Source organism: Gymnogyps californianus, chromosome 1 (assembly GCF_018139145.2).
Source record: "Gymnogyps californianus isolate 813 chromosome 1, ASM1813914v2, whole genome shotgun sequence".
Taxonomy (NCBI): Eukaryota; Metazoa; Chordata; class Aves; order Accipitriformes; family Cathartidae; genus Gymnogyps; species Gymnogyps californianus.
In genome coordinates this window covers 181,450,239-181,476,636 of record NC_059471.1, presented here as the reverse complement: position 1 = coordinate 181,476,636, position 26,398 = coordinate 181,450,239, and the positions used below count along the sequence as shown (strand labels likewise).

The following is a 26,398-nucleotide window of genomic DNA, read 5'->3' as shown; positions in this document are numbered from 1 at the left end:
GTCGACTTGCAGCTCTCCAGCTACCCCAAAACTAAAACATTTCCCAGTTTCCTCTCTGGACAGTATTTCCCTGCACTCTACTCACACCTGCGTTTGTTTTTAAGCTGACATCTAGACAAAACACAGCATCAGTTCTCTAACTCTGGGCAAGATCCAGATACTGATTAAACTAGCTGCCTACCTCTTGTCCAGGAAACACTCAAAACACACTGTAATTTAAAATAGGCACCAGATGCAAAAAAACGGCTTTAGGTGTGAAGCAGTCTTTTTAATAAACCTTAACTAGACAGTGTCTGCAACAGGTTTTTTTTACTGTGGCATTATATTGTAAATAGGGTAGCCTAAGGATTGGGTTTGGATATAAAAATTAATTTTCATCAGAACAATTGGTCTAATATCAAAGACAAGTCTGCCAAGCCCTTCGTCACTTTTCATTTCTAGGTGCAGGCACCTCTGTATGTGTACATGAGTTAATTCAGAATGGCGCGTAACATCCTTGAAAAGGTTCAGGTTAGAACCAAAGTTTTGGCTTTAAATGCTTAAAACTTGGAAGTAGCTTAACTGAAGTTATGAAGTCTTTATTTTTACAGCTGACAAGTGTGAGTTCTGCATGCACAAAAAGCTGCCTTCTGCCTGAATTCAACTATATTTACTTAGCATGCCTAAGGGACAAAATGAATGTAGGGTTTTATAGCTGCTTGACAATAGACTTACTCTGACCTGGAAAGCTGGTTATTAAAATCTTGGTTTATTGATGGGATATTTTGGTAATTTAAGTCAGCACCTGAAATATCCACCTGTTTCAAGGCAATCATAGCTGTAAATAGTAGCCTGCCAATAGTTTACAGAAAATAAAGAGTAGGAAGGTCCAGGACACTGTTTCCAAAAGACAGCTGGGAGTCAAAGGTTCAAGTAAGACCTTTATTACAACACAGAGTTGACAGCACGTTTTCATATTTAAAAGAAAGTATTTGGTCTCTTGGTGGTGAAACGTGGTTTGTGCTGGCGACGCAGAACTCTGTGCGGCAGAGGGAACTTGATTTTAGAATCCTGCAAGAAAAATGTCTCTATGTTAATTGAGATATTAGACGAACAACAGAAAGTAGTTTGCAATAAATAGCTAAGCTATATTCAACTGCTAACTTATGTATAGAGAAGTAATGCATCCACAGATTAGATACATTTCATAGGAGCTAACAGATGCCTTAGTTTTGCAATTCTTTTTGAAAGAAATGCCTGTGAAAGCGAAGTTTTCTGCAACATAATACACATTTGTTTTAGTTTGACTTTCTTTCAAACAGTCCCAAGTTCTGGCATTAAAAGTCTTGATCATAATATAACATAATTGTAAACCTATGCATGCAAGTTTGGTTCCCTCCCTATTTTTGCCTGCAAAGCAAACCCGTACCAGACGAGAGAGCTCCCCCCTTCCAGTCCAATGTTAGCCACTGCAATGTTATTTAACTTACATGGAACTGCTTGACTGCTGGTCTACGGCACTTGCTAGCAGCAATTTCCTCAACTTTCATGATCTGAATAGAGTGAGCACGGGCACGATGACGGGCTCCCATATCGCGGTCTGTTAACAACAGAACTCATTAAAAATAAATCTTAAGACACTTTCAGTTCAAAAATCTTACTACCATCTTTTCAGGAAATGTTTATAGTACCATCTACAACTTTTAAAATTTCTGATCAACTCTACTTATCACATGGGTTTTAGTGTCTAAAGTGATGGCAGAAATATCACAGAACCAACATGCAGCAGCAAATTGTTCCTGGAACTCATAACCGAACTCCTCCAAGAAAGTGCCACCTAATTCTTCTTGCCCGATTTCAAGAAGGTACACACGTACAGAAGTAATCTACATGCGACTATTTCATTTTCTGCACAAGAAAACTGTGATTCAACATCAACACTGAAATACAATTACTGGAAAGACATGTGAACTTCAAAAAAATTTCCCTTCCAAAAGGAAGGTGCAAGTAAAGGTAGGATCTGAGGTTATCTTTACTTTTCTTAAAATTGACAAGTGATAGAAACATGAATTGATATTTAGCTGACATAACTGGGCTTTCAGAACAGGAGGAAGCCATCTGTACATGGGCTACCTGAAAATTCCTCCCTGCGGCAGTGAAAATCACTGCCTTCGAATCACGATGTCCACAGCTAGTTCCACAAGATACGCCTCTTGAAATACTGTTGTGCTTACAATGTTTCCCATGAAGATCTAACATACCTATTAAAAATTTACCTGTCAAAAGTATTCTTGAACATAAAGGTATCAAAGTCATTGTATCATGACAAATTAAGTTCTCAGGTCTCTTAAGCAGTCCTTCAGTATGTTAATTAACAGGAATTATTGTAAGTTAATGTAGAACCTTAAATTTCACTTTCAACAGCACGTCAGCTTTTGAAAGGCGACAAGATACATTTATTATTTGCACACATGACAAGAATATCATTATGAAGAACAATATTCTTTGGGTTTTTATGTGCATTCTGTAGTGTTTATAACACTTCTGGATCCAAATATCAACAGCATCAGCTATACAAATGGTCTATCCCTCAAGTACTTCACATAACAGACTGAAATCAGAACAACCTTTAATCCTCCCTGAATCGAGGCAATGAGATCTTGGAGCAACATAGATTCCCCCCCCCCCATGATTTTTTTTTTTTTTTAACTTGCTCTCCAAAGGACAGATGCTAGTATGTTCCACATGATATCTGAAATATTCTCTCCACAAGACTTGGGAAAATATACTCAATTATTTTAAAACAATAAATATAGTGCAAGAAATATATACAGCACCTAAAAGGTCATGAAACTCTCAGTCTGTATAGCAAAACTCATTACTAGAATTGTAGAAAGTCACACCAAGACGAAGTGGGAATATTTTCAGCTAGAGAAATGGTACAAAGAGTGGTACGAATAAGATACCACATATATCATACATAAACATCTGTGGACTTCTCCGGGAACTCCCCACTTCATTTTTCCAGTGTTTCAGTTATCTTATCATGGATCATGCTTTATGCCCAGTTTAAGATTTAATCTTATGCTTATATACTGGTCCTACCATTTTATACAACCAGTTACGTGTACTTACAGCACTGAGTGACAGCACCAGCTGTGGTTAAATCCCTGTACTCCCTGTACATGTTGTGAGTTCCGCTACGAGAATCATAGCGCAACCAAATACCAAAATTTTTTACACGCAGAGGGGACTTCTCATACACCTGGAATTACACAAGAGCAGTTAGAGACAGTACATCATCAGCATTTTACAAGTTTAAGAATAAATGTTTTAGAGCTCTAATGAAACCACTGTGGTAAGTTTTATTGTCAAAAACAACTATTTGCTCTGTTTCCCCACACCAACATAGCTACATTCAAGTCTTGGTAATTCAGAGTGAATAGTTTTAGTAATTCAGCATGGAAAGAAAAATACACACAAGATTTCAGCTCTAAAGAATGTCCTTCAAGCATCAAGGTAGGGGACTGTAAGCATACAAATATCTACTTTCCAAGGATTATGAATGTCCAGATGAGTTTTAAAAGGTATATTCCACAACGAAGCAAGCAAAAGAACCAGACAGCAGCACTGACTAGTGGCACAGTTCATGACTCTGATGTGCTAGGAAGTAAGTTTCTTTTTAGTTTACTGGACATATACTACCATTTTGAAAAAACGAATTTGTCACTCAGCTTCACAGCAACTGAAGGATAAATTAATTATAACCTCACCCCCAATAACAGCTCTTCATATAAATTCCTTCCACATATACCAGCTGCAATTTCTTACAAAACTGCCACTTTTTTAGGTTTTTAATACCGCACCTGGCCACAGTACACAATCTCTCCTGAAGACTTCTTCATCTTCTTCAGCTGAGAAACGAAGTACCAGAACCGGGACTTGGCGACAACATGGTTCGGAGCAAAGATCCGCATGCGGTAGAGAGGAGGGGTCGTGCATTTCGGCGTCGGCAGGCATCGCCCGACCACCTTGTACTCCCGCAGCTAGAGGCAGACGAAAGACAGGTCGGTCGCAGCGTGAGCCCCTCCGCGCCAGCCTGACCCTGCCCCGCCACGGGCCGACCCCGCGGACGGCACCGCGGCCCCACGTATGAACATCCACGGCGAGAGCAGGCCAACCCAGAGGAAGAGAGAGACCACCGGCCCAGGCGGATCGCCCCGCGGGCCCAGCTGTGCCGCCCGCCGATCACGGCCCCCCGCCCTGGGGCGGCGCGGCCTCCTCACGCGTCTTGCGGGAGCGGCGCCGCCGCCATGTTGGCCGCTCGCCTCCCTCAAGGGCCAGGCAGGGCCGCTTGGGCGCGCAGAGGCCGCTCTCGAGCGCCGCCAGCCCGCGCCGCCGCCCTCCCAACGGCCGCCTCGGCCTCGGTCCCGGTCCCGGTCCCGGTCCCGGTCCCGGTCCCGGCCGTGCCCCCGCGCCCCGGCCTTCACTCACGGTGCCCGACGCCTTCATGGTGCTGCCTCCTCCACAGCCCGCAGGAAAGGAAAGGCCGCGTGCGCCGCCGCCTCCCGTCACCCGCCCGCCGGCAGCCCCGCCCCCCGCCGTCCTCTCCGCCCATTGGCTGGGAGGAGAGCGCCATTGGAGGAGGCTGCCGTCAGTCTCCGCCCGCGGCGGCCGGCGCTGGGTTCCGGGCCGGTGGGGGCCTCGAAGCCTGGTCCGGGCCCGGCCCGCGGCGGGGGCGGCTCGGAGGTCGGCCAGGGTGGCCGCGGAAGCTCGTCCTCCCCTGCGCACCGGAGCCAGCAGTGCCGCGGACCCGCATGGTCCCGGTAGGAAGAGGCCCGGCTGTGCGTGACTCCGTCTCCCGCCGGCCTTGCTCGCGTTGCTGCGGAGGACGTGGCAGGGAGGCCCCAGGCGGAGGCAGCCAGCACCGCGCTCCGCTCGGGGCGGTAGGCGGGAATGGAGGGCTGCCCGGGGAACCTTTCTCACCCGTGGTCCCGTGGGAGACCGGAGTTGCTGGCTAGCATGCGGTTGCCCCTGTGGATCCCCCCACACACTCAGTTTGATGGGATCCTCTTTTTCACGGCTGGTCCTGAGTAGTTGCACTCCTGTGCACCATGAACTGGAAACGGTTCTGCAGTAATGGCGAGTTAAGGTTTCTCAAGTGTTGTGCACCTCACGCTTTTGAAAGCTGCGCTGCCATCGCCATGAGATGTCAATGGTTTTTTGCCTTGGAAGATACTGTAACAGTAACACTGCTGTAACGATTTTGTAAATAGCTACATCTTGTTGCTGCAGTTACTTGCATTTAGTCTTTTTTTTTCTTTAAGTCCGATTCTACAGACACGCACGCGTCTAATCACGCAAAACCCCCCGTATCCGTTGCTTCGTTGCAGAACAATTTGCGGAAGAGACCAACGTCACATTTGCAGACATCAGCTGGATTACTCGTCTCCTCTCAGACAAGCCCATGCCGATGCTTTCGCAGCATGTGAGCTCGGGCCCTTCCCTCTGCTAGTCACCGAGCAACTCACTCCGGTCGTGACTGCGGAGCGCGCACCAGCGGCACCGAGCGTGCAGCGGCACGGCCGGCCCGCCCCCCCGCCTCGCTGCTGCTGACAAAGCACGATTTCCGGATTCCGGAGGGAGTTTGGGGGCAGAGCGGGCCAGTCCCGGTTTATTAAATCGGTGCAATTGGTTTTACAGTGCCGTGGGGTGCCGATAGTAACGAGGAAGAGCACCGACGGCATGCTTGCCGCGGCCCCGGCAGGGGCCGGGGCGCTGGAGGCCACGCCCACGCGCCGCAGGGGGCGGGACTACGGCTCCCAGGGTGCCGCGGGCCCGGGGAGGTGGCACATCCCGGCGTGCCCTGCGGCTGGCCGCATCGTCGGAGAAGGGAGGTGAGCGTGGCAGGCCGGGCCAGCGGCGAGGGCGCCGCGCAGCACGCTGGGAGCCGTAGTCCTGCGGCGCGGCGGCCCCGCCGCGGGCGGGCGGGCTGAGGGGCGGGGGCAGCTTTTCTTCCCGGAGGCGCGGAGGCCGTTCCGCACGCGCGAGAGGCGCGGCGCCTCCCCTGGGCGTCCTCCTCCTCCCGCCGCCAGCCGAGGCGGCGCGGCCTGGCCCGGCCCGCTCCGCTCCCTATGCTCGTGGCGGCCGCGGAGCTGGGGGTGGGAGCCGGCAGCGCCGCCGCGATGGAGGAGTGACCGGGAAGGTAACGGGGGAGGGGGGACGGAGGGGGACGGGACACGACACGACACGACACGCGGCGCGGGGTGACTCAGCCCGGTAGTGGCGGGGGGCGGGGGCTGGGCCTCCCCGGCCGTTGGCGGGGGCCGCGGCGCCTCAGCGGCGGGAAGGGGCGGTGTGGGCGCCCGCGGGCGTCGCCGCTGAGCTGGCGGCGGCGGACTCCTTCGAGTCACCCGGCCGGTTCCAGTCAGCCCGGCGCCGCCTCCTCCGCAGTTGTGAGGCTCTGGGGAAGCGGGGGAGACGCCGCAGCCTCCCCACTCGCCCGTCGCGGGCGCTCGCCTCGGCCACCCGGACCCGCTGCTGGGGGGAGCGGGGGGTGCCGCAGTCGGCCGATCCCTGCTAGGCCGGTCCTCCGTGAGCCGGTGGGGGCTGGAGGTGCGTGCGTGCGGCCGCGAAAAATACCGGGATTTTTCTCTTCTAATGTATGCTGTAGCTTGCGGTGCGGTTATATTGGGGAGCTGCCTCCGTAGCCGTCCTCCGTTATGGCTCCGGTGGGGGAAGGAAGTAACTGTAAGCTCTTGGACTGCAACGTGAGGGGAGGGACCTCCCCCGCACCTCCATATTCCGCTGCTCTCGGCGTGCTTCAATCCGGTGGTTCCCCGCCGTCCCACCGTGGGAGAGCCGCCGCCGGGCCCCGCAGCGGCCGCACGCCGTGGGAGGAGTGCTTTGTCACTCCGCAGCTGCCCCGGGAAGGGGCTGAAGGGGTTAAGTTGCAGCCCCGGTGTCTTCGCCGCAGATCTGGACGGGGTGGGGTGTGAATGCCTGATCGCTCTCCTCGGCTGAGCTGCTGAGCCACGCAGTGGGGGGGTCTCTCTGGCGAGAGGAAAGCTGGGCTCTTTGACCAAGTCGGGGGGGGGGGGGTAAGAAGGCCTGACTCTTCACGGGGAATTCCTGGCCAGCAGGAATGTGCCTGAAAAGAAGACCTAATCTGTCACTTCCAGAAAGAAAAACTTTCTAGTACAGTTGAAAAGTTCTCAAAGTAGCTATAATTACACAGCTGTTCATTTTAACTGCCTGTTAGGTCAGTGTAAAGGCTCTAGAGCCTAAAAGTCTGTAAATATGCTCAAGATTTGCAGCAAGCGAAACGGATCAAAAAAGAATGTGAAAGATGATCTTTTACTGTCTTTGTTTTATTAGAGAGAAAACTTGAGGAAATTAAAATGAAGCAGGTCACTGGCTCCCAGTGTCCTATCACAATCTTGTAAATACCTAAAATGAGTGCTGTAAGTGAAGTATTCTTTAATTACTAATTGTTCCCGTGGTTAGCATCTGTAGTTAAAATGCTCTGAATGCTTTCATTATTAGACCGTATCTGGACCCAAGTTACACACCTTTGGCCATGTTAGTATTATTAAACTGGGCAATCTTCCCCACTTGAAGTGTGACTACTTTTTTTTTCCTGCTCTCCTGTATGAAAGCAGTCTCTACTATCAAATGCATTTATAAGTATTTGATACGCAAAAGGGAATAAACTATCCTGATGAGAGATACGTATACCTGCATGACATCCCTGTTAAGGAGCTGCATGCTCCTAATTATAGTAAGATCAGTTTGCCACCCAACATAGTGTACTGCTTAACAAAAAAAGCATCTCTAAGTAAATAAGACAATACTTTCTACACAGCTGCATATTAACTATTAATGTTATTGATTATTTCTTATAAATAGAACTTGCTTTAATGATGTACTTGATGTTATAGCTGAGTATATCTTGTAATGGATTTTGCAAACTGTAAGTACTATTAAAATTGCAGTTCGATTTTGCTTTTGAAGTGTAACTGGCTGGTAAAATAGATTTGTGGTGGAAAAGCTACCTGCTTAACTAAAACCATATAGCATGAGAAGCTATTTTGTTAGCTTTCTCAAAAGGCTCATTCAAATAGTCCATCTCATTAATTGTCTTCTAGAGTTGGCTAGTCAAGCTGAAACTCTTAGAAAAGAATATATGGTAGAAGATTAAATTTTAAATATGCTCATGTAGCATATACAAAATTAGTAGAACTGGTTGGCATTGCTGTTAGCTAAACAAGTGAAGAGAATGCATGTTTGAGCCAGATTATTTTTAATAGCAGAACTCGTCACCCAGGTATAGAAGATTAATACCTTTTGGGCAGATAATGTAGTGATATCAGCAGGAAAATATGCCAAAAATATGCTTCTGTATATTCAGTAGTTTTACTTGTATAACTCTGGACAAGACCCTAATTGAAAGATGCCATAAAAAAAAAAAATTCATTTTCCCCACAGCATTTTATGTTTATTTTAAGCTGGCTGTTTTGCATGTTGATTATGGGGAAAACAAGCTGTGGGCTGGGGACGCAGAGGGAGAAGACTCAGCAGAGCAGCTTTAATCCCTAAAGGTTTTGACCCTGAGCGGGATTGCTCTGTGTCGTAAGGCAGTGTGTGAAGCTTGTTTTGCCACAAGTCATCGCTTTGTTCCAGATTTTCTGGTTTCTATACTGCCGCAACCTGCAATTTTTTTTGGTACGGACTCAATTTTACTTATTAAATTGCTTTTCATGATGCATTTTGTTATAGTGTGTTCTGTAATGAGTTTTATAGGAATGTCTGTCTGTTACCACATTAAATTTTGGGCTCTCCTTTTCAGGCATGCTTGCTGACAGTTGTCAGTGTGCCACCTTTCTTCCAGTGGGGGAGGGTGAACAGTAGAGCATGCACAAGACACGCAATACTAAGAAATCAGAAGTTCTACCTATAGGCATGTAGGCAGCTTCAAACCACAGCTCCTTTGTATTTCATCTCTTCCTCTTGTCTATCTTCCTTTCCCCTACCTCCTACATACTTATGTAACAAGGCCTTATTTCAGGCCTAATTAACTATGTTACCATGGAGGGGGGTGGGACTTTGAAGGATAGATGGATTTTTGTGCCCTCTTGCTGTTTAACAGCATCCTAGTATATGACAAAGATTTTTTTTTTTAATTCTCTGTGTTTTACCAGAGCATTGTGGAACAGCCTGTAGAGGCGCGTCATCTTTAGAACATTTGTCTAGCTTGCTTGTTAATTTTACACTGAATTTTCTAAATAAAAATCGTTGCTAGTAAATCAGCACCCATTAGTAGGAACAGAAAATTTTGTTAACAACTCAGTGTGATGTATTTTGTGGTTAATTTTTAAGACACTTCTCTTCTGTGCTCTTGCTGTGGAAGAAAGACCTCCTAATGGCTTTGCCCCCCCCAGGGGAAATACTTCATAAATGGATTTATGAAGCATCTTAATGATATTAGAGATGAGTAGAGATTTTTTTTTTTGCAGTTGTGAAGTTTGTGGTGGGAAAAAAACACAGTGGTCTGTCATTTAAGTAGCAGATTTATGCTTATGTCATATCTTGCTGAAATCTTCTCTGCATGCTTGAAATTTGACTTCAAGCCTTTCAGTTGAATAGTACACATCATGCCATTTCTCTGTTAATTAAGATGATATTGGCTCATTTCAAGAAAACTGAAATATATGGACACTTCAAATTTTCCTTATTTAATAAGAAGTTTAGTACTATTAAAAGTTGATTAAAGGACTTAGAATTCTGATATCTGTATCAGAATTCTGTGCATTCATGTTTTGGTGGAGTGCATACTATGTGTTTGAGGTTTGTGGGCAAACTTCTGTGGTTGTTGCTGTCCTGCTTTTAATTTTTTTTGTTCTGCTGAGCAAATAAAATTTCTCTTTCTCTACTTGCAGATGATTGTAGTTTCCCCTCTAGAAGAAGTGGGTAAACCAGTTAGGAGTAGGAAACAAAGAGTATAGCAATAGAGATGGATGAACAAGCCCTTTTAGGGCTAAACCCAAATGCTGATGCGGACTTCAGACAAAGAGTATGTAATTAACTTGCTTATCTCTCTAATAATTGGGGGTGCTGTTTCAGTGCAGAAGTATCATATTTTCTTGGGTGGGGGGTTGCGGGTTTGGTTTTTTGGTTAACCAATACATAGGGTTTGTGGTGGCAAGTACAAAACAAAGTCATGTCACAAGCGTGTAAGCTGAAGGTCGTGTGTCACCAATTCTGTGAAATTACGCTCCACATGCACAGAATTTATTTTTCTGGGCTCTGACTTTTTCAGTCCTTTCAATTCTTTGTACTTGTTGCTCAGCTTCTTACATAGGTTCCCGTAGAATGAAAAGCAACCACTGAAAACAATGGGTTGCTTGCAATTACCCTTTTAATTCTTAGATGTCTTTTTTTATTTGAATGGATTACCTACCTTTAGTGTATTTTAATGAAATGTGTGTTTTTAACTGTAGTGAGGCTTGTATTAGCATAGAGTAGGTTAAGAAAGTAATCGTGGTATGTGGGTAACAGTTACTTCATAAGAGAGATGCTCGTCTGAAAAGGCATTACAATTTATGTAACTATTTAATGACTAAATAGTTCTGCTTACTGATTATCAAGTTGATTCAACTGTCTACAAGATAACCTCCAGTAAAATCTTTCAGAAATGAGGATGTTAATACCTTGGGTTTGTGTTCATAAAACAAATCCTGAAATGTATAAGAAAGTTAAAAATGTAGTTTGATGCAGCCTTCTATTGCTAAGCAGCCTGTTAAATACTGGTTCTGGGTATTTGTCATTTTTGAAGGGATGGATATAGCTAATCTTTAGTCCTCTGTTAATAGAATATCACTGTAAAATTTGAAGCTTTTAGATTTATTGACCTTTTAACTATGCAGTCTGCCTAATTTTGAAATATTTTATAGTAAAAAGTGACTTACCTTTTCACTAATCATGTAAGATGTAACATATAAAGGAAGTATCAAACAATTTCTAGTAAAACTGTTCAGTATAAGAAAATTACCAGTACTATCTACAGGAAGTGAATTCTTGTTTTAAGAACTTTCAGCTCCAACTCACTGAATAATTACTTTGGGAAATTACTTTGGTGAATGGAAACAATTATGAACTAATGCAAAAAAACCCAAAAAAACCAACAGCCAAAAAACCCCCTTGAAATACATGCATTCATAGAACTGAAATAATGTTGTTAATCTAATCTCTGTTTCAAAAGTTACTTTACTGTTTTGTGTAACAGACCACACTAAATCTTAAAGCAATTGGATCAAGTTAACTGTTGTCAAAAGCTATTTAGAAGTTCTGATAAGCAACTTGATTATCTAAAATGTGATAGAAGTTTTTTCCAGTCTCTAATAGATTCATAAACTGACAGTTTTCAGGTGATCAGTGTTTGAATGTTTCTTGAGCTTGAGGTGTCGAATACAGCCAAAGTGATGCAACAAAAATAGTGAGTTGTTTTCAGTGAAAAATCTAAATCACTTTCTCTTTAGAGTTTGTGGAAGGAATTTTAACTTGGATGTGAACTTTCGCCTGAATGAAAAGGCCTTGAGCAACTTCTTCTAGTCGACCCTCTCTCCAGGGGTCCCTCCTAACCTCAACGTTTCTGATTCTATGACTTTTATATTTTGTATTGAATGTAAAGTGGAAGTGGGTACCTATGATATTAGCATTTGAAGAAACACTCTTGTGTTATGGTAATTAGGGAGCCATATAAATACTTGGATGTATCCAAATACTGTTTGTTTTTTTGAAGGAGAGCTGTTTAAATGTGAGTCTAAGTGTGAATGAGATGTCTTGCTGTGTAGTTTGTTCTCTTTTTTAAATGAAACTTACTTGGATGTTTGCAGGCACTAGCCTACTTTGAGCAGCTGAAGATATCTCAGGATGCTTGGCAAGTCTGTGCAGAAGCATTAGCTCAGAGTATATACAGGTAACGTAGATAAGAATCATTTCTTATTTTCATTGGTAATATGTTGGGGTCTGGTTTTAGCTCTACAGCATAATAGGCAAACTGTAAATTGCTGAAAGTTAATATGGTCTTCATACTATTTTTAGTATCATAGTTCATCTGTGGCTTCTGTATAATGCCTTTCAAGGAAGAGCAATGTATAAATAAAACTCCATGTTAGTGCTATCTTTTGGGGAGGAGTGCTGAAAATTTCCCATTGTGAGACTATAGTCTTTATATGCAGTAATCTCAGAAGTAGTTCCTTGCCCCTATTCTACGGAGTAGGCTATCCCATTTTTCAAGATGCAAAGAGTGTGTAGTCACCACTATTTTTGCACAAAGTTGTGTATTTAGATCTCAAATACTAGGTTGTTGCTGTATCACAGAATAATTCAGGTTGGAAGGAAACTGAGGGATGTATATCTCCTGAATAACAGCAGTGATTTATAGTGAATGCTTTTTTGTAAATGATTTATCAAAACTTCTGATTCCAACAGAGTATGCAGTAATTAACAAAACCACACAAGATTTGAAAACAGCATTTTATAATCTTTACCAAAATACATTGATTGTTACAATTTTTAGATAGTAAGATAAAAAACTTGTGTAGATTATATAGCATGTGGAATGTCCCTTCCTAATGTATACCTCAGTTTGTCTTTAGCTTTGCTCTTTAAGACACAATGTACAACTTGCTCTTAGTGTACTAATGGACCCCGAATGTATTGTTGAAGCCTGACAGATTTTTATAAAGGCAGGATACAATAGGTATTGTAGTTTTGTATGTTCAATACTGAAATCAAAGCATAACAAATTGGTGGCTATAGAAAAAAAGATTATAATGTCAAACATAAGTGTTAGTTTAACAGTTGCTCATTTTTACCAAATGAATTGCTTGAGTATTTGTCATTTTTGCTTTTAAGTAATAGCAGTAGCATTTTTCTCTGGTGCACAGTAATTCTTGATTTGCCAAAGGGACGACCTGGTTATAATATTTGGGGAATTTTTTTCTTCCCAGAGAAGTGTACCATATTGCCACCAGTAACAGAATTTTCTTTTCTTTTCTAGTGATGATCACATCAAGTTCTTTTGCTTCCAAGTTCTGGAACATCAAATTAAGTTCAAGTGAGTAATCTTTCTTGACACCAGCCATATACATCCATTTAATTTTCCCTTTTTATTCTGCTTGCAAAGAAACTTAAAATGGTATCTGTCATCTTGGTGTAGTTGATGAGGTGGCTTTAATCCGGTCCAGAGGACTTTCTGGTATTTCTTCACCTTTTCCTGGGAGAGGAGTAGTTGGGTTTTGAGCAGCATGCTCTACTTAGCTAGTCTAACACCCGCGTATGGCCCAACACAGACCGAATTACCAAGGATTGCTTGACACTTACGTAGCTGTTCCTTTCTGGAGATTCAAGCCTTGCTCTGTACTCTCACTGATTTTTCCAGAAGAGTCCTGCAAGCAGCAGCCTTGCTCAGTACAGAGTCCTGGACTTCAGACAAAGCCCTATTCATTCAATAACCGTGGCAGAGACGTTAAGAGAAAGTAGTCTTTTCACTGAGTGGTGTTTTCATAGAATCATAATTTTAGGAAAAAATACTTCGCAATAATATAAGCTTCATTGCATGGAACTATATTTTTTTCACACTTCAGGCTCCTTTGGTCTGGACTTGAACATGATGGCAGAGGTGTCTGCCTCTTGGAATGTCATCGTGACTGGTTGCAATACACTGAACGTGTGGGTCAGGCTTTAGATAGGAATAACATATGTTTTGCAACTGATTTTCACAGTTATGTATCAGACCAAAAATGAAAGACTTAACTTTCTGTAATTTTATTTACCTGATTTTACCTCATTGTCCATCTTCCTTTGCTTGTTCCACTCCTGTCACCTGCTTCCTGCAGTACGTTTTCTCTCGTTTTCCTGCTGCTTATTTTCTTCGAGCATTTTCAGTGGGGTTGCTCTTTTCTTCTCCTGAATGAATAGTTACTTATGACAGGAACACTGGAGTCACATTCAGCAGTCATTCCTGTTAAGGACTGTACCAAACCTACAGCTAGCTCTATTGCAAGGAGAGTGTTCTCAGCTTAGCTAGTCCTGGGAAGGAACATGTTCTGTGGGTAGTACTTGAGGTGGACTGGGTATAATGTCAAATTTTGTCAAGACTATATGTATGACATAAAGCAGAATTACTTGTTTGTTTTTTTGTGTTGGCATATGTCTGATAATAAATGTACTGTAGGTCAGATCAGTGAAGGACTTCTTTCTGCTCGCTATTGACAGTCTTCAATGTATAGTAAACAAGTCTGAGCATATACAGATGTCTCTTCCTTCTCCCCATGGCTTATGGTCAAATGTGTATTTTTATCGGGGTCATAAGTCCTGTCCCTGATAGAGCAGCCTTCCTGCAAAATTTCAAGCTCCTACTCCAATATAGGAGGCAGTAGTGCTTCAAAATGTAATCCATTAATATGGGCAAAATGTTTTTCCTTATTTTTGTCTTTGATTCAAAAATTCTAATATGCAAGTAGCTGGGTAAATTCCTTTTCTAGGAACCTTTCATTTACATTGATGTGCAGTATTATGTGCAATATTAAAAGAGTTTTTGCCTTACTGAATGTTGCACTTGTCATGAAGCACTTGTATTTTGATCTCCTTATGCTTTGTTTCAGATACTCTGAACTTACTGAAGTCCAGCAGCAGCTGATTAGGGAAACACTCATAACATGGCTGCAAGCACAGGTAAGTATGTCCCTTCACAGCAGTCTTACATAGTAGGCTTATTAGTAGGCTAACATAAGGCATTGAGTGTGGGCTAAATGTTTAATCTGTCATTTGAGCTTAAAGATGGCTTCCTGAAGATAAACGGTATCTGACAAGTCTTTGCCTATACCTGCCATTATCTAGTTATCATTCCATTTCTGTGCTGGAAATTAACATAGTTGTAGAAAACTTAACAGTAGGAAGTGGAATATAATACAACTTGAACAGATCATTGTGAAATGGATTAAATTGCCTTTAATTTCTCTTTGTGGCAAGCTGTTCCATTTAGGAGGAGTTTATAGAAAAGGGGAAGGAGAGAGAGAGGGAGATTTGTAGTGACAAATTCCCCGCCCCCCCGAAGAGCTTACATTTAGAAACTTCCTTTACTATTCTTAAAGTTAACATCTAACGTAGGCACAAGCTAGCTACAAGAGGACTGTAACTCGTTTTCTGGAAGTTCTTGTTTACTCCTTTCACCAAACTGACAAATTAGCTTTTAGTCTTTGAATATTTTAGTAGTGAATGAACGGCTTAGGACTGTATCACCCAGAGAGAATGTTTTCCCTGTTTCATTACAATTTAGCTAAATTTTCTTCAAAATCCTTTGAAAGGTAAAGCTTTTTATTGATCTCAGCCAGGAAGAGAGGTAGTACATTAATCACTATACAGAGATCAACAAGCATATATGATTCTTCTCTAATTTAGTAAGAATATACAAATAAAATATCTTGTTTCTACCAGATGCTGAATCCCCAGCCTGAGAAGACTTTTATTCGCAACAAAGCAGCGCAAGTCTTTGCATTGCTTTTTGTTACTGAATATCTCACAAAATGGCCCAAGTTTTTTTTTGATATTCTGTCAGTAGTTGACCTTAATCCACGAGGTGTGGATATGTACCTCAGAATCCTGATGGCTGTTGATGCTGAGCTGGTAGACCGGGATGTTGTTCACACATCAGAGGCAAGTTATTATTTTGCATTAACATTTGTTTTAAGTTTCCAAAAAGTTCTCTTACTTTAGTTAGAGCAGAAGACTAGCAGAGAGGTTTTTTTTCCTATGGCAACTCTGCCTTAGAGACATTAGGTGGTTTAGATCCAAAAGCCATATGTTGTTTAATGCTTTTTATGATTTCATACTTTTCAGTTAATGTATTTTTTGCTTGAAGAGCTAGCAAACAAAAACTAATGGACTGAGCCAATTTAATGTTAGGCTGACTCATTTTAAAACGTTAATGTCTTCTAGTGCCTGTTTTAAGGAGTCCTAACATCAAAAATTCATGTAATGATCTAGAGGACTTTTCTCCTTTGTCTGCCTTTCTTCAGTGTTTGGGTATTGTGGTAGAAAAAAAAGAGCGAAGACTAGGGTATTTTGTTTTTATTTCTTGCAAGAAAAAAAAGTGCTCTCTTTGGGTTTCTGATTTGAGTTATCTGTCTTGCTAGGACTGTGGTGTCTGGTAGTGGATACAAAAATGCTACTAATTTGACAGATGCTAATCTATGACAAGACTCATTTATCCTTTTTCTGTATTGATAGGAGGCTCGTAGGAACACCTTGTTAAAAGATACTATGAGGGAACAGTGCATTCCAAGTTTGGTGGAATCATGGTACCAAATCTTACAAAACTATCAATATAATAACTCAGAGTTGACATGCCAGTGCCTTGAAGTAGTTGGAGCTTATGTATCCTGGATAGATTTGAGCCTGATAGCCAATGAAAGGTAAGGGGTTTTTGATGGAATGTGTTTGCAAGAATAACTTTGATAGCATGTTGACTGTGTTTCTGTGAAACAGAATTAAAACTCATCTTTGAAAAAGGACTTTAATTATAGATAAATCTTTGGAGTTTGGGGATTTTTTAGTAGAGTGAGTGGCTTTGCAAGCCCAGGCGATATAATGGCCAAAATAGACACTACATAGTTTGCTGGGTTCTCCTTAAAATGTATAAAATGCATGAAATGCTGGGTTGAATCAGTACAATAGACTTTAAAACTGTCTCATAAAAAGAAACCATTGTAAATGTGCACACAAATAATATAAAGCTTCTATAAGATGCTACTGTGTATGTATAAAAATAAACTTTTTTTCTCTGAAGGTTTATAAATATGCTGCTAGGTCACATGTCTGTGGAAGTTCTCCGGGAAGAAGCCTGTGATTGTTTGTTTGAAATTGTAAATAAGGGAATGGACCCAATTGATAAAACAAAATTGGTTGAATCTTTATGTCAAGTATTGCAGTCTGCTGGCCTCTTCAGTATCGATCAGGTTTGTATATTGATTTTTACAATAGGAATGAGTCATAGGTTTCCGACAGTTCTTAAATAAGCAAATGAACAGAAAATTATAAAACTAAGTCCACAGATTAGGGAGAATTAGTTGTGCTTCTGCATCAAAGCTAAACACTTACAGTTTTCTCATACTTAAATTATCAGCTTGTTATTAATATTCCTTATTAATTTAAAACACACTGCATTTTGTTTGTCTTCAGCATGAATTTTTCGTTTTAGAAGCAAGGTATTATGTAACTCCTCTGTTCCTCTCCTAAAGCATGTTGTGCTTACTGTTAATCCTGCTTCTGTGTTTCGTTGCCTTGAATCTTCTCTTCTGAATGATTCTGTAATAGGTATTGTAGCCAAGGTAGAGTTTTTTAGGGTGAGAGATCAGTTGTGCATAATTAGGTAGGGGAAAGAGCTTTCGTAAGGGCATGTATGCTGTTCTTCATGTCTGCACCATCAGACATGAGGCTTGAAATTTTTATCTCTAAGCTGGAAAAATACACCTACTAACCAAACACACATTCCCTGGCAGTTGCAGTGTTTAAGGAACAGCTGTTTGCTACCTGCCATGGAGAAGGAAGAACCAGTCCTTATGAAGCTGTAGTCCTTAGATTGCAAGGCAGTTATCTCTTCATTTTGAAGCCTTTGTCAAATTTGTATTCCTACTAAAATGCAGAAAATGTGCATTCATCAATTCAGGAGGTGTTCCTCTAAAAATCTTACCTCAGTCTTTCTGAGGAAGACTTGTTATTCTTTTGCTTTTGTATAGTTATGGCAGGGAGCAAAGCATCTGCTTGGGGTGACTGGTCTAGGGGTATTTCTCAATTCTGATCAATGTATTTCTGCAAAAGCAGGCCATAAATATTTGATATTAACTCACTCTTACAGGCAGTACTGAAAGTTACTCGTTATCAGTATTTCTGAAGTGAGCTACAGCTGTTAATTCTTCGAAGTTTTCCCATATTTTCCTCTTATACAGCCTAAAATTTATGGTAGGTATGTGCTGCTGCTTTTATTTTGAACCTGCTTCTGGCTGTAAAGTAAAAAGAGAAACACACTAATCTGAAGAGATGAAGCAAGCTACTGTTGTATAATGGAGGACAGCCAAATCTGGCATTGCTTTAATTTTTCTCTCTCTATTCCCCGGGGAAAACGAACCAGGCAATTGTACTTTCCATCTAGGAGACAAATGTTGGTTTTACTTCTTCTACATACTAGACGTGGGTAGTACAGTCTGTAGGCTCATGCCATTTAAACATGAGCTCTGCTAGTATTTTTAATCGAATGTCTTTTCTTGCAGGAAGATGATGTGGATTTTCTGGCTAGATTTTCTAAGCTGGTCAATGGGATGGGGCAAGCATTAATAGCTAGTTGGACTAAACTGATAAAAAATGGTGATATGAAGAGTGCTCAAGACACCCTGCAAGCTATTGAAGCAAAAGTGGCCCTAATGTTGCAACTGCTAATTCACGAAGATGACGACATCTCATCTAATATCATTGGCTTTTGTTATGACTACCTTCACATCTTGAAACAAGTAAATATGTCTGGCTTCAATTTAACATCACTTTTTGACATATGATTTAGTTTGATTTTTGTGGGAATATATGAATCTCATACTATGTGCAAGCTGACTTGCAAAATAGTTTTTTTGCCTAATTGGCATTCAGTATCTTTAATGGCTGTGGTCATGCTATTTCTATAGTATTGTTTAGAAATCTGAAGGAATTGGGTTAAATCTTGTGTTAAGTGGAAAGAAGGCTTGTAGATCTTGTGGCTGTTAAAAAAGCAAACTTGTCTTTTCCTATTAGACAGTAATAAAGGAGTTACTATACAAAAAATAACACTTGAAATTTATTTTACAGCTTTCTGCACTTTCAGACCAACAGAAAGCTAATGTAGAGGTAAGTATTTTCTTTTTACTAGAGGCTCTTTTTTTTCAAGGACCCATTGGGTCAGAATCTTTCAATTTGCTGAAACAAATCATGTTTTATTTGTAGGCCTTAAAATGTGTGTGTGACAATAAAAGGGAACACTTAAAAGTAAGAACAGTATGTTCCATCTTCTGCTAAGTAACTACAGCCGTTTCTTTAAATAGTAAACCTATATTGAATTGTGTATGAAGATGAAAGCTATTTTAGAGCTGGTCTTGCCAAGCAACCCTTAAGTGTATGTTGGTAAGCTCCTGTACAGTTTCTACTGTTGATAGAATGTTCTTAAATCAAGATAGAAGAAGAGGTTTTTTTCCTGAAGCTTTGTATTTTTATTAAAACCTGCCCTAATTCCAAAGGCTTGGAAGTAGTGTGGGGAAGGTTGTCATTAAATTCTACCCTTGATAGTATCATAAGTTAAACTTATGAAAGAAGCTGCAATTCAAATATAACGGTTGTACTTATAAAGAGCAGTTATATGTTAAGTGTTACATTAAACTATACATTAAGCTTAAGTTTATATGCTTGTGTTTTTACATAAGCTTAAGTTTATATATAAGCATTAAGTTTAATAAATAAGGTTTATGTCCGGCTCTGGAGGTAGTAAACTCTTTTGTTTTTTTCAGCATAGTCCTTTTTTAATTTCTTTTCCCTATGACCCTTCTGCACCAATATGGGTGTACTAATTTAGATGTTGAACTGGTTAGATTGGTGCAGGTATTTTGTAAATTCATACAGCTGACAGCTGTGATTCCTTTTCCTTTACAAAGAAAACTGAATTCTGTACCTGTTCTAACATGAAAAGTTGAATTTGGGTAACTGTGGTCTAGATTATCTTGATCTAGTTTTGTCTAATGTCTGTTTAAATTGAATGAGGTAACACAATAAGAGAAGTTTGATAACATCACTGAATCTTTTTATTTTTGTTACTGTGTCTCTCTTGTTCTTATAACTGGATCAAACCAAATTACTACTGCAGTGCACTTAAGACACTTAACATTTGAATGTGTTACTGTCCTGAAATCTGTTGGTTTGTTAAACTTGCTTTCATACTGAAGAGCTTTGTTATATTTTCTTAATTTTACTGAACACTTCTTGAGGATTTGTGTTAAACTGAGAAGCAATCATACCGATCTTTCTTCTTTCATCCAACTCATAATAAGAAAGTATTCGGAAATAGTTTAAATCTTACTGTTGTCTGTCTTAAGCTTTAAATTGTGTGCTTAGCAGCATTCCTTTAAAGTTTTGCACTTACGAAGTTCTCACTTTCAACTTGTTCATTATTTGAACAGGAAAAAAGGGGATCTTTTTTATTGTGCCTTTGAAGTCCCAAAGTTTTTTTTTCTTCTCATCAGCAGGATCACATTTTTAATTCCTAAAATAACAAGTTTTTCTAAGCATTTCTGGCTATAAGCATATCATCAGTTTTTTGCAATTATTTTAATTCTTTAATGTCAGTTCTTACAGAGAAGCAGAGACTTCTCACAGATGATGCTGACACTTGGTGTCAATAGAAAGCCTGATCACATTGTTGCTATTTGACCATGTTCTTCCTCAAAGTATTACAAGTGTCTATTTCTGCAAGATCACCAAGAATTCCAATCAGCATTTTCATTTGCTATAGTTATAATAAAAGCTGTTGGCTACTGAATTTAACCAATATGAAAAGAAAAAGACAAAGGTTTAGTTTTTAAAGGTTTGGTTTTTTCACCTGGCAGTAGGTATAGGGATGAGGTGCTCTGTAATGCTGATCAAATACCTGTCATAATTCTACTGAGTCTTTTCTCCAATATTCAGTGAACCCAGTCCTTGTAAAAGGTATATGGATATGTCCTGCCCCATTATTTGTTGCTACTTAATATTCTCTTGGACTTCTAATACTTTATTGTTGTCGTAGATATAAAAATGGTCTGCCTCTGATTCAGTTTTAATTATTCCGAAGAGCTTTCTGTCCATTTGGAATATTGAGATTTAATACACATTTTTGTAGGTTCCCCAGAACAATCTTAAACTAAAGTGAAAATTAAAATATAATAGATTTTTAAACACTTGTTTTAGCTAACTCTGTGTGTCAGTCCAATTTCTATCCATCCTGGAAAGCATGAATGGAATTGAGTGCTCCATGAATTTTAACATTCTAAAAACCTGAACTAGTAAATGCTTAGTAAGATCAAAGTGACACATTTAGAGTTTGAGACTTCAGTAGAGACCAGATCAAGTCTTTATTGCTATTTTAGGACTTAGCAACAGTCCCTATAAGGTGAAATTGCACATCAGTGCTTTAACTGATCGAACAACTTGCTGCTGCTGAAAAGGGAAGGTTTTACTTTTCTTACTCTTGTTTGCTGCTCCTGGCTCTTACTCTTGGATTCTTTGCTGAACCAATTCAGCTTGTTAACCTGTTCCAAAAAAAACCTTTCAAGGATGTTGAGCTATTAGAGAAGTTAATGTTACGGCTAAGCTGACCTGCCCCTTTAAAATAGGATCTTGGACAACCTGTTTAGCTTCCTCTGCCTAGTTCAGTCATCTTAATTGTTGTTTTCAGTATGAACCTAACAGCACAGATTATAAGCAGGAAACAAAGCCAGATAATACTGTCAGAGACTGAGACCTCCAAGTCATCTGTGCTGTGTATCTGGAATGGCATCTGTGTATTGTTTGGATATAATCCATCTGTTTTAATTTGGACTGTTACTTCTGCTAAACCTCTGAAAATAATAATTCAAATGGGATTTAAAATACTTATAAACATTTAAGACTTGCTCTAATGTTCCTGGTGCTTCTTATCATTTGTCTGCTTCTGTGCTTACAGTTCTGTTTTTATCTTAGGCAATCATGTTGGCTGTTATGAAGAAGTTGACATACGATGAAGAATATAATTTTGAAAATGAGGTATTGTGTTATATGAATAAACAGACAAATGCAACTTAAATTACATGTAGTAAAACTTGCTCATGCTTTTAAAATCCATATTTTTCATAGACTAAGGATTTGAAGGTAGGAAGCAAAGGTCTGTAGGCTGAATTTTTTTTCCTATGTGGAAGGCTTTTTTTAACCTCTGGGCCATGTCTGCATAGCACAAAACTACATAGTAAAGGGATATCCAAGCCAGTTCAGTTAACAGAGTATTTCTGGCTGCATTTGTGCAGAACTATTCCTAGGCAAATACAGCTGTGCTGTTAGCTAAATATAGCTGTTGAGCTGGCTTGTTCGGTGAGTTTGCATGTTTCTGCACATCACTTCTGTCTTGCAAAAAGATTTGAGAAACATTGTGTAATGAAACTCTTTAAGAGATGCTGCTTGACCTACTTCACGTGGTCAAACCTGCAACAATAAGCTAAAGGAGGCGGAAGGTCTTTGATTTCACTTTCCTCCCATGCTTACATCTCTGTCAGCCAGCAATAATGATTGAATATGTTAGACTTACTTTTGCTCCAGGCTGTTTGGAGAGCTATAGTCTTAAAAAGGTTAACTCAAACTGTATGCAGTCCATCATAAATGTTTCTGTCCGTTTAATTTTAAAACTAAGCTAGATGCTGAGAAAGCACATCTTTGAGGAGTGAGTCAATTTTCAAGAGCTGGATCAATAAGGCTTTGCCAAGAGCATTTTCTTTCTTGTACTTCTGGCTAGTTTTCAGTTTGGAAAGCCTTTTTAATATTTTTCTGGACTGAATGCAGTGGATCTCAACATTTTGCAACCAGCCAAAAAAGGAGCCTGCTGTTATGTTGCAAGAGCATAGGGTGAGCATTATTGAATTCTCTGAGCGTGGTATACTGTTCTTGTATGTACATGTGTTTGTTTTAGGTGTAATTGTCTAAAACAGTTGTGGATGAATTTAAACACAAAAATATGAACTTCACTGACATGTGAATGTTTTGTAGGGTGAAGATGAAGCAATGTTTGTGGAGTACAGAAAACAGTTGAAACTGTTGCTGGACAGACTTGCTCAGGTCTCACCAGAGTTACTGTTGGCATCTGTCCGCAGAGTTTTTAACACTACACTTCAGTAAGTTGGGTTTTTTAACTTGTTTACACGATGCCCTTAGCTTTTTTTTGCCTTTTGTAACTGTCAGAGTTTGTAATGAACATGTGTGATGTAGCAAGGTGAAGCCAATTGATAGAATGAGCTTGTTAAAACTTCATGATAAATATGACTTTGTACAATTTTTTCCTCAGCTGCTAAGAAAGAAGCAGCTTTCTTTTTGTAACCTTAAATGGCAGCTAATTTTTTTTTTTTCGTAGAGATGTTTCTTGATCTTTGTCATTTACTTACACAGCAACAGCCATTTGGACAGGCGTGCACTTAAACCTCAACGAAATGGTTACGAGACGTGGCAATTTTATGTACTACTGCTATCAGAAAACCAAGATTGGATAGGGAAAAGAAACAAAAGTGATATTTTTTACAAAAAGAGCAGAACCAATCCTGGAAACTGTGCATGTAAATAAAGAAACATTATTACTAGTTGCCTGACTGGGATGACAGTTGTGTGTATACAAAGAGGAATTCAGTATTGTTGGTGGCTTCCTTGTACCTTGCTCTTTAGTGAGCCCTCTTTTTAAGTGAAGCTGAATAGCTTGTCCGCGCACCATAGTAGGTGGTTTTGTACCTAAATAAGCACTTCAAGAAATCTGTAGCTTTCAAGTTGAAACTGGTAAAAGAAAATTGGTAGCGCTCTGATGGAGAAGTGCTGTGTTTGTGGATAAAGTCTTCCAGAAGCATCCTGAAATACTGCCTAGGTCTTAGTGTTTTTCTTAGTTTAAATCTGTTCTTTTTATACTGTGCATCTGAAGAAAGCTCAAAAGAAAATACTAACATGGTAGAACTGTGATTATTTCATAAGCTACTACAGACTAACACCATCTTCACATTCTTTCTCTAGGAATTGGCAGACTACGCGATTTATGGAAGTAGAAGTAGCAATAAGGCTGCTGTATATGTTGGCTGAGGCTCTTCCTGTATCTCATGGTGCTCACTTCTCTGGTGATGTTACAAAAGCTACGGCTTTACAAGACATGATGAGAACGGTACGCACATGTGTTGTGGGAGCTATTTAAAAATGCCAATAAAGACTGGAACATTCCAGTTCAAATGGCTCATCTTAATTACCAGCAGGTCACTTACATTGTAGTTTGTTATAAACGGCTAAAGTACTAACTTGCTAATGCTTTTATTTGTAGCTAGTGACTTCTGGCGTTAGTGCCTATCAACATACATCAGTGACCCTGGAATTCTTTGAAACAGTGGTTAGATATGAAAAATTCTTTGCTGTTGAACCTCAGCACATTCCAACTGTTCTAGTAAGTTTCATCTCATTTACATTTTCGACTAGATAAGTTCTTTAGACTTAGGAAATTTTCTAATTTTCTGAAGGTCACTAAAGAAGCTGGGTTTCTTAGATTGTTGAATGATTAGCTTTTCCCCGCCTTGTTTTAGGGATTCTAAGACTGAGATACTTTTTTGATTGCAGATGGCATTTTTAGATCACCGTGGTCTTCGCCATACAAGTCCAAAAGTACGAAGTCGAACAGCTTACCTCTTTTCCAGATTTGTCAAGTCTCTTAAGTGAGTAAAGCTGTTACAAGTGTATCCAAATGGCACTGAATTTACCATATATAGCCCTTCTGTACATCACAGTTGTCATTGAAACAGGCTGGGCTTCAAATGGACTGCAATGAAGTAATATATCAAAACAGTGCTCTAGCAGGGTTGTCCTATTGTGTAATACTAAGGTAGCAGTGGAAAAATTTGTCACAGAGCAAAGAACTGGAATACATATGCTTAGCGTATTTTGATTAGATGTTAAAACTGATCAACAACGTAAATGTCTGTCCTGTTTTTCCTCAGTGAGCAAAGCTGAGAGTGAGTGGATCTGGAGACTCCCAAGAGTAATTCTTCCCTGTCCCTGACCAAATTCTGAATATTTACAGAATTTATACTGATGACGTTTACTCAGTGTATTAGAGCCCTTCAAACAGTCCTGTGCTGTTGGTCTTATTTCACAGGCATGTATTTAATGTAGAGGCAGGAGGAGCTCCAAGGTGGTTCAGATTTCAGAAGGATCCTATTTTTCAACTGTTAACGAAAATATTTCACTCAGATCAGTGAGGCTATTTATGCATGTTTAAAAAAAAAAAAAAATGAGGGAAAGAAAGAAATGTTTATTTCCCACTGTGCCATGTATCTGTTAGGCCTACCACAAGCACCATATCCATAAGCCAGATTTTTCTACAACAGTGCTTTGATATTTAAAGAGGAGTTCTATACTGAGAAGGTAGTTTAGTGTCTAGCTTTACAGCTTAAATACCAGGAAACCTGTAAAAATGCACACGCTTCTAAATAGTGTTATGTACTTGTGTTTTACTTCAGTAAGCAAATGAATCCCTTTATTGAAGATGTTCTAAATAGAATACAAGACCTGCTGGAACTTTCTCCTCCTGTGAGTATTTACAGCAGGTTTTTGTAATAAATAAGGCTTGCACTTACTCATTGGTGTGCCTGAGTACTTACTGAACTGTAAGCTTAGCACACAAACATTTAAACACAAATAATTGTCCTGCTTTTTTGGTGTGAGATCACTTGCATGCTTACACTTGTACCTAATTTTAACCATCTTGCTTATGTGGGTTTCTGGGAGTATAGGCTAGAGATGGGTATATATAGAAGGCTATCTGCCTGAATTGTATAAAAATAGTTGTTCCTTCAACTATGTTTTTACCTGTACTTGACACTTCTACTTAAGTAGGAAGAGAATAAAACTATTGTAAATGTACTATAGAGATTACTGAGGCATGATTAAAGAAAGAGTAGTATCTTTAAATTTTGAGAAGACAACTTTGATAAAGGACATTTAGTGAATTATGCCTGTTATCTTCCATTTTAGGAAAATGGTTACCAGGCTCTGTTAAGCAGTGATGATCAACTTTTCATTTATGAAACAGCTGGAGTATTAATAGTTAACAGCGAATACTCTGCAGAAAGAAAACAGGTTCTAATGAGGAATTTGTTGACTCCACTGATGGAGAAGTTCAAAGTATTGTTAGAAAAACTGATGATGGCACAAGATGAGGACAGACAGATGGCACTGGCAGACTGCCTCAATCATGCTGTTGGGTTTGCTAGGTAGGTACAGCACAGTGACTCTGTGTGTGTTTCTGGTTTGAGTAAAAGGGAAATATAAAGGACTTATTGGGAGGAGGGGCTGAGTTTCTATCTGTGCTTTAATGACCTAGAAAATCATCAGTGGTTGTAGAATTTCTTATGGTAGCCCAGAAAATGAGTTAAATAAGTTAGAAAAGGCTGCTATGGATGTAGATTCAGAGAATGTTGAGCAAGTTTGTAATGAACCAGCATCTGTTCCCTTCCTCAAAGAATTGTATGGAGCTATTCTAGTCATATGTTGTTTGTAAATTATTAGAATTCTCCAAAAACTGCCAAAGTGTAGCTACTTCATA

General features: G+C 40.3%; 2 protein-coding genes and 1 non-coding gene across 4 annotated transcripts in view; 1 reads left to right on the top strand and 2 right to left on the bottom strand.

Moving 5' to 3' along the window:
• Nucleotides 1–907: 907 nt before the first annotated feature.
• On the bottom strand, nt 908–4,505 carry RPL18A (ribosomal protein L18a). The gene is made up of 5 exons (XM_050898070.1): nt 4,474–4,505; nt 3,846–4,025; nt 3,115–3,244; nt 1,470–1,579; nt 908–1,050 (listed from the first exon to the last, which is right to left on the bottom strand). The coding sequence occupies exons 1-5, from the start codon at nt 4,489–4,491 to the stop codon at nt 958–960; spliced, it is 531 nt and encodes a 176-aa protein (XP_050754027.1). The 5' UTR covers nt 4,492–4,505; the 3' UTR covers nt 908–957.
• LOC127029806 (small nucleolar RNA SNORA68) lies at nt 2,372–2,503 on the bottom strand. Its single transcript, XR_007768237.1, has one exon. It is a non-coding gene; the product is annotated as a small nucleolar RNA SNORA68 (small nucleolar RNA).
• Nucleotides 4,506–6,124: 1,619 nt separating the features above from the next.
• XPOT (exportin for tRNA) overlaps nt 6,125–26,398 on the top strand; it is a 28,637-nt gene continuing 8,363 nt past the window's right edge. For both annotated transcript variants that reach the window (XM_050900942.1, XM_050900932.1), the window contains exons 1-17: nt 6,125–6,184; nt 9,918–10,051; nt 11,874–11,956; nt 13,043–13,099; nt 14,649–14,718; nt 15,481–15,699; nt 16,273–16,457; nt 16,832–17,000; nt 18,312–18,548; nt 18,877–18,915; nt 21,772–21,834; nt 22,825–22,949; nt 23,827–23,971; nt 24,125–24,244; nt 24,415–24,509; nt 25,314–25,383; nt 25,828–26,066. In XM_050900942.1, the coding sequence (XP_050756899.1) occupies nt 9,992–10,051; nt 11,874–11,956; nt 13,043–13,099; nt 14,649–14,718; nt 15,481–15,699; nt 16,273–16,457; nt 16,832–17,000; nt 18,312–18,548; nt 18,877–18,915; nt 21,772–21,834; nt 22,825–22,949; nt 23,827–23,971; nt 24,125–24,244; nt 24,415–24,509; nt 25,314–25,383; nt 25,828–26,066 (1,976 nt within the window). In that variant the 5' untranslated portion in view covers nt 6,125–6,184; nt 9,918–9,991. The remainder of the gene's footprint in view (nt 6,185–9,917; nt 10,052–11,873; nt 11,957–13,042; nt 13,100–14,648; nt 14,719–15,480; nt 15,700–16,272; nt 16,458–16,831; nt 17,001–18,311; nt 18,549–18,876; nt 18,916–21,771; nt 21,835–22,824; nt 22,950–23,826; nt 23,972–24,124; nt 24,245–24,414; nt 24,510–25,313; nt 25,384–25,827; nt 26,067–26,398) is intronic.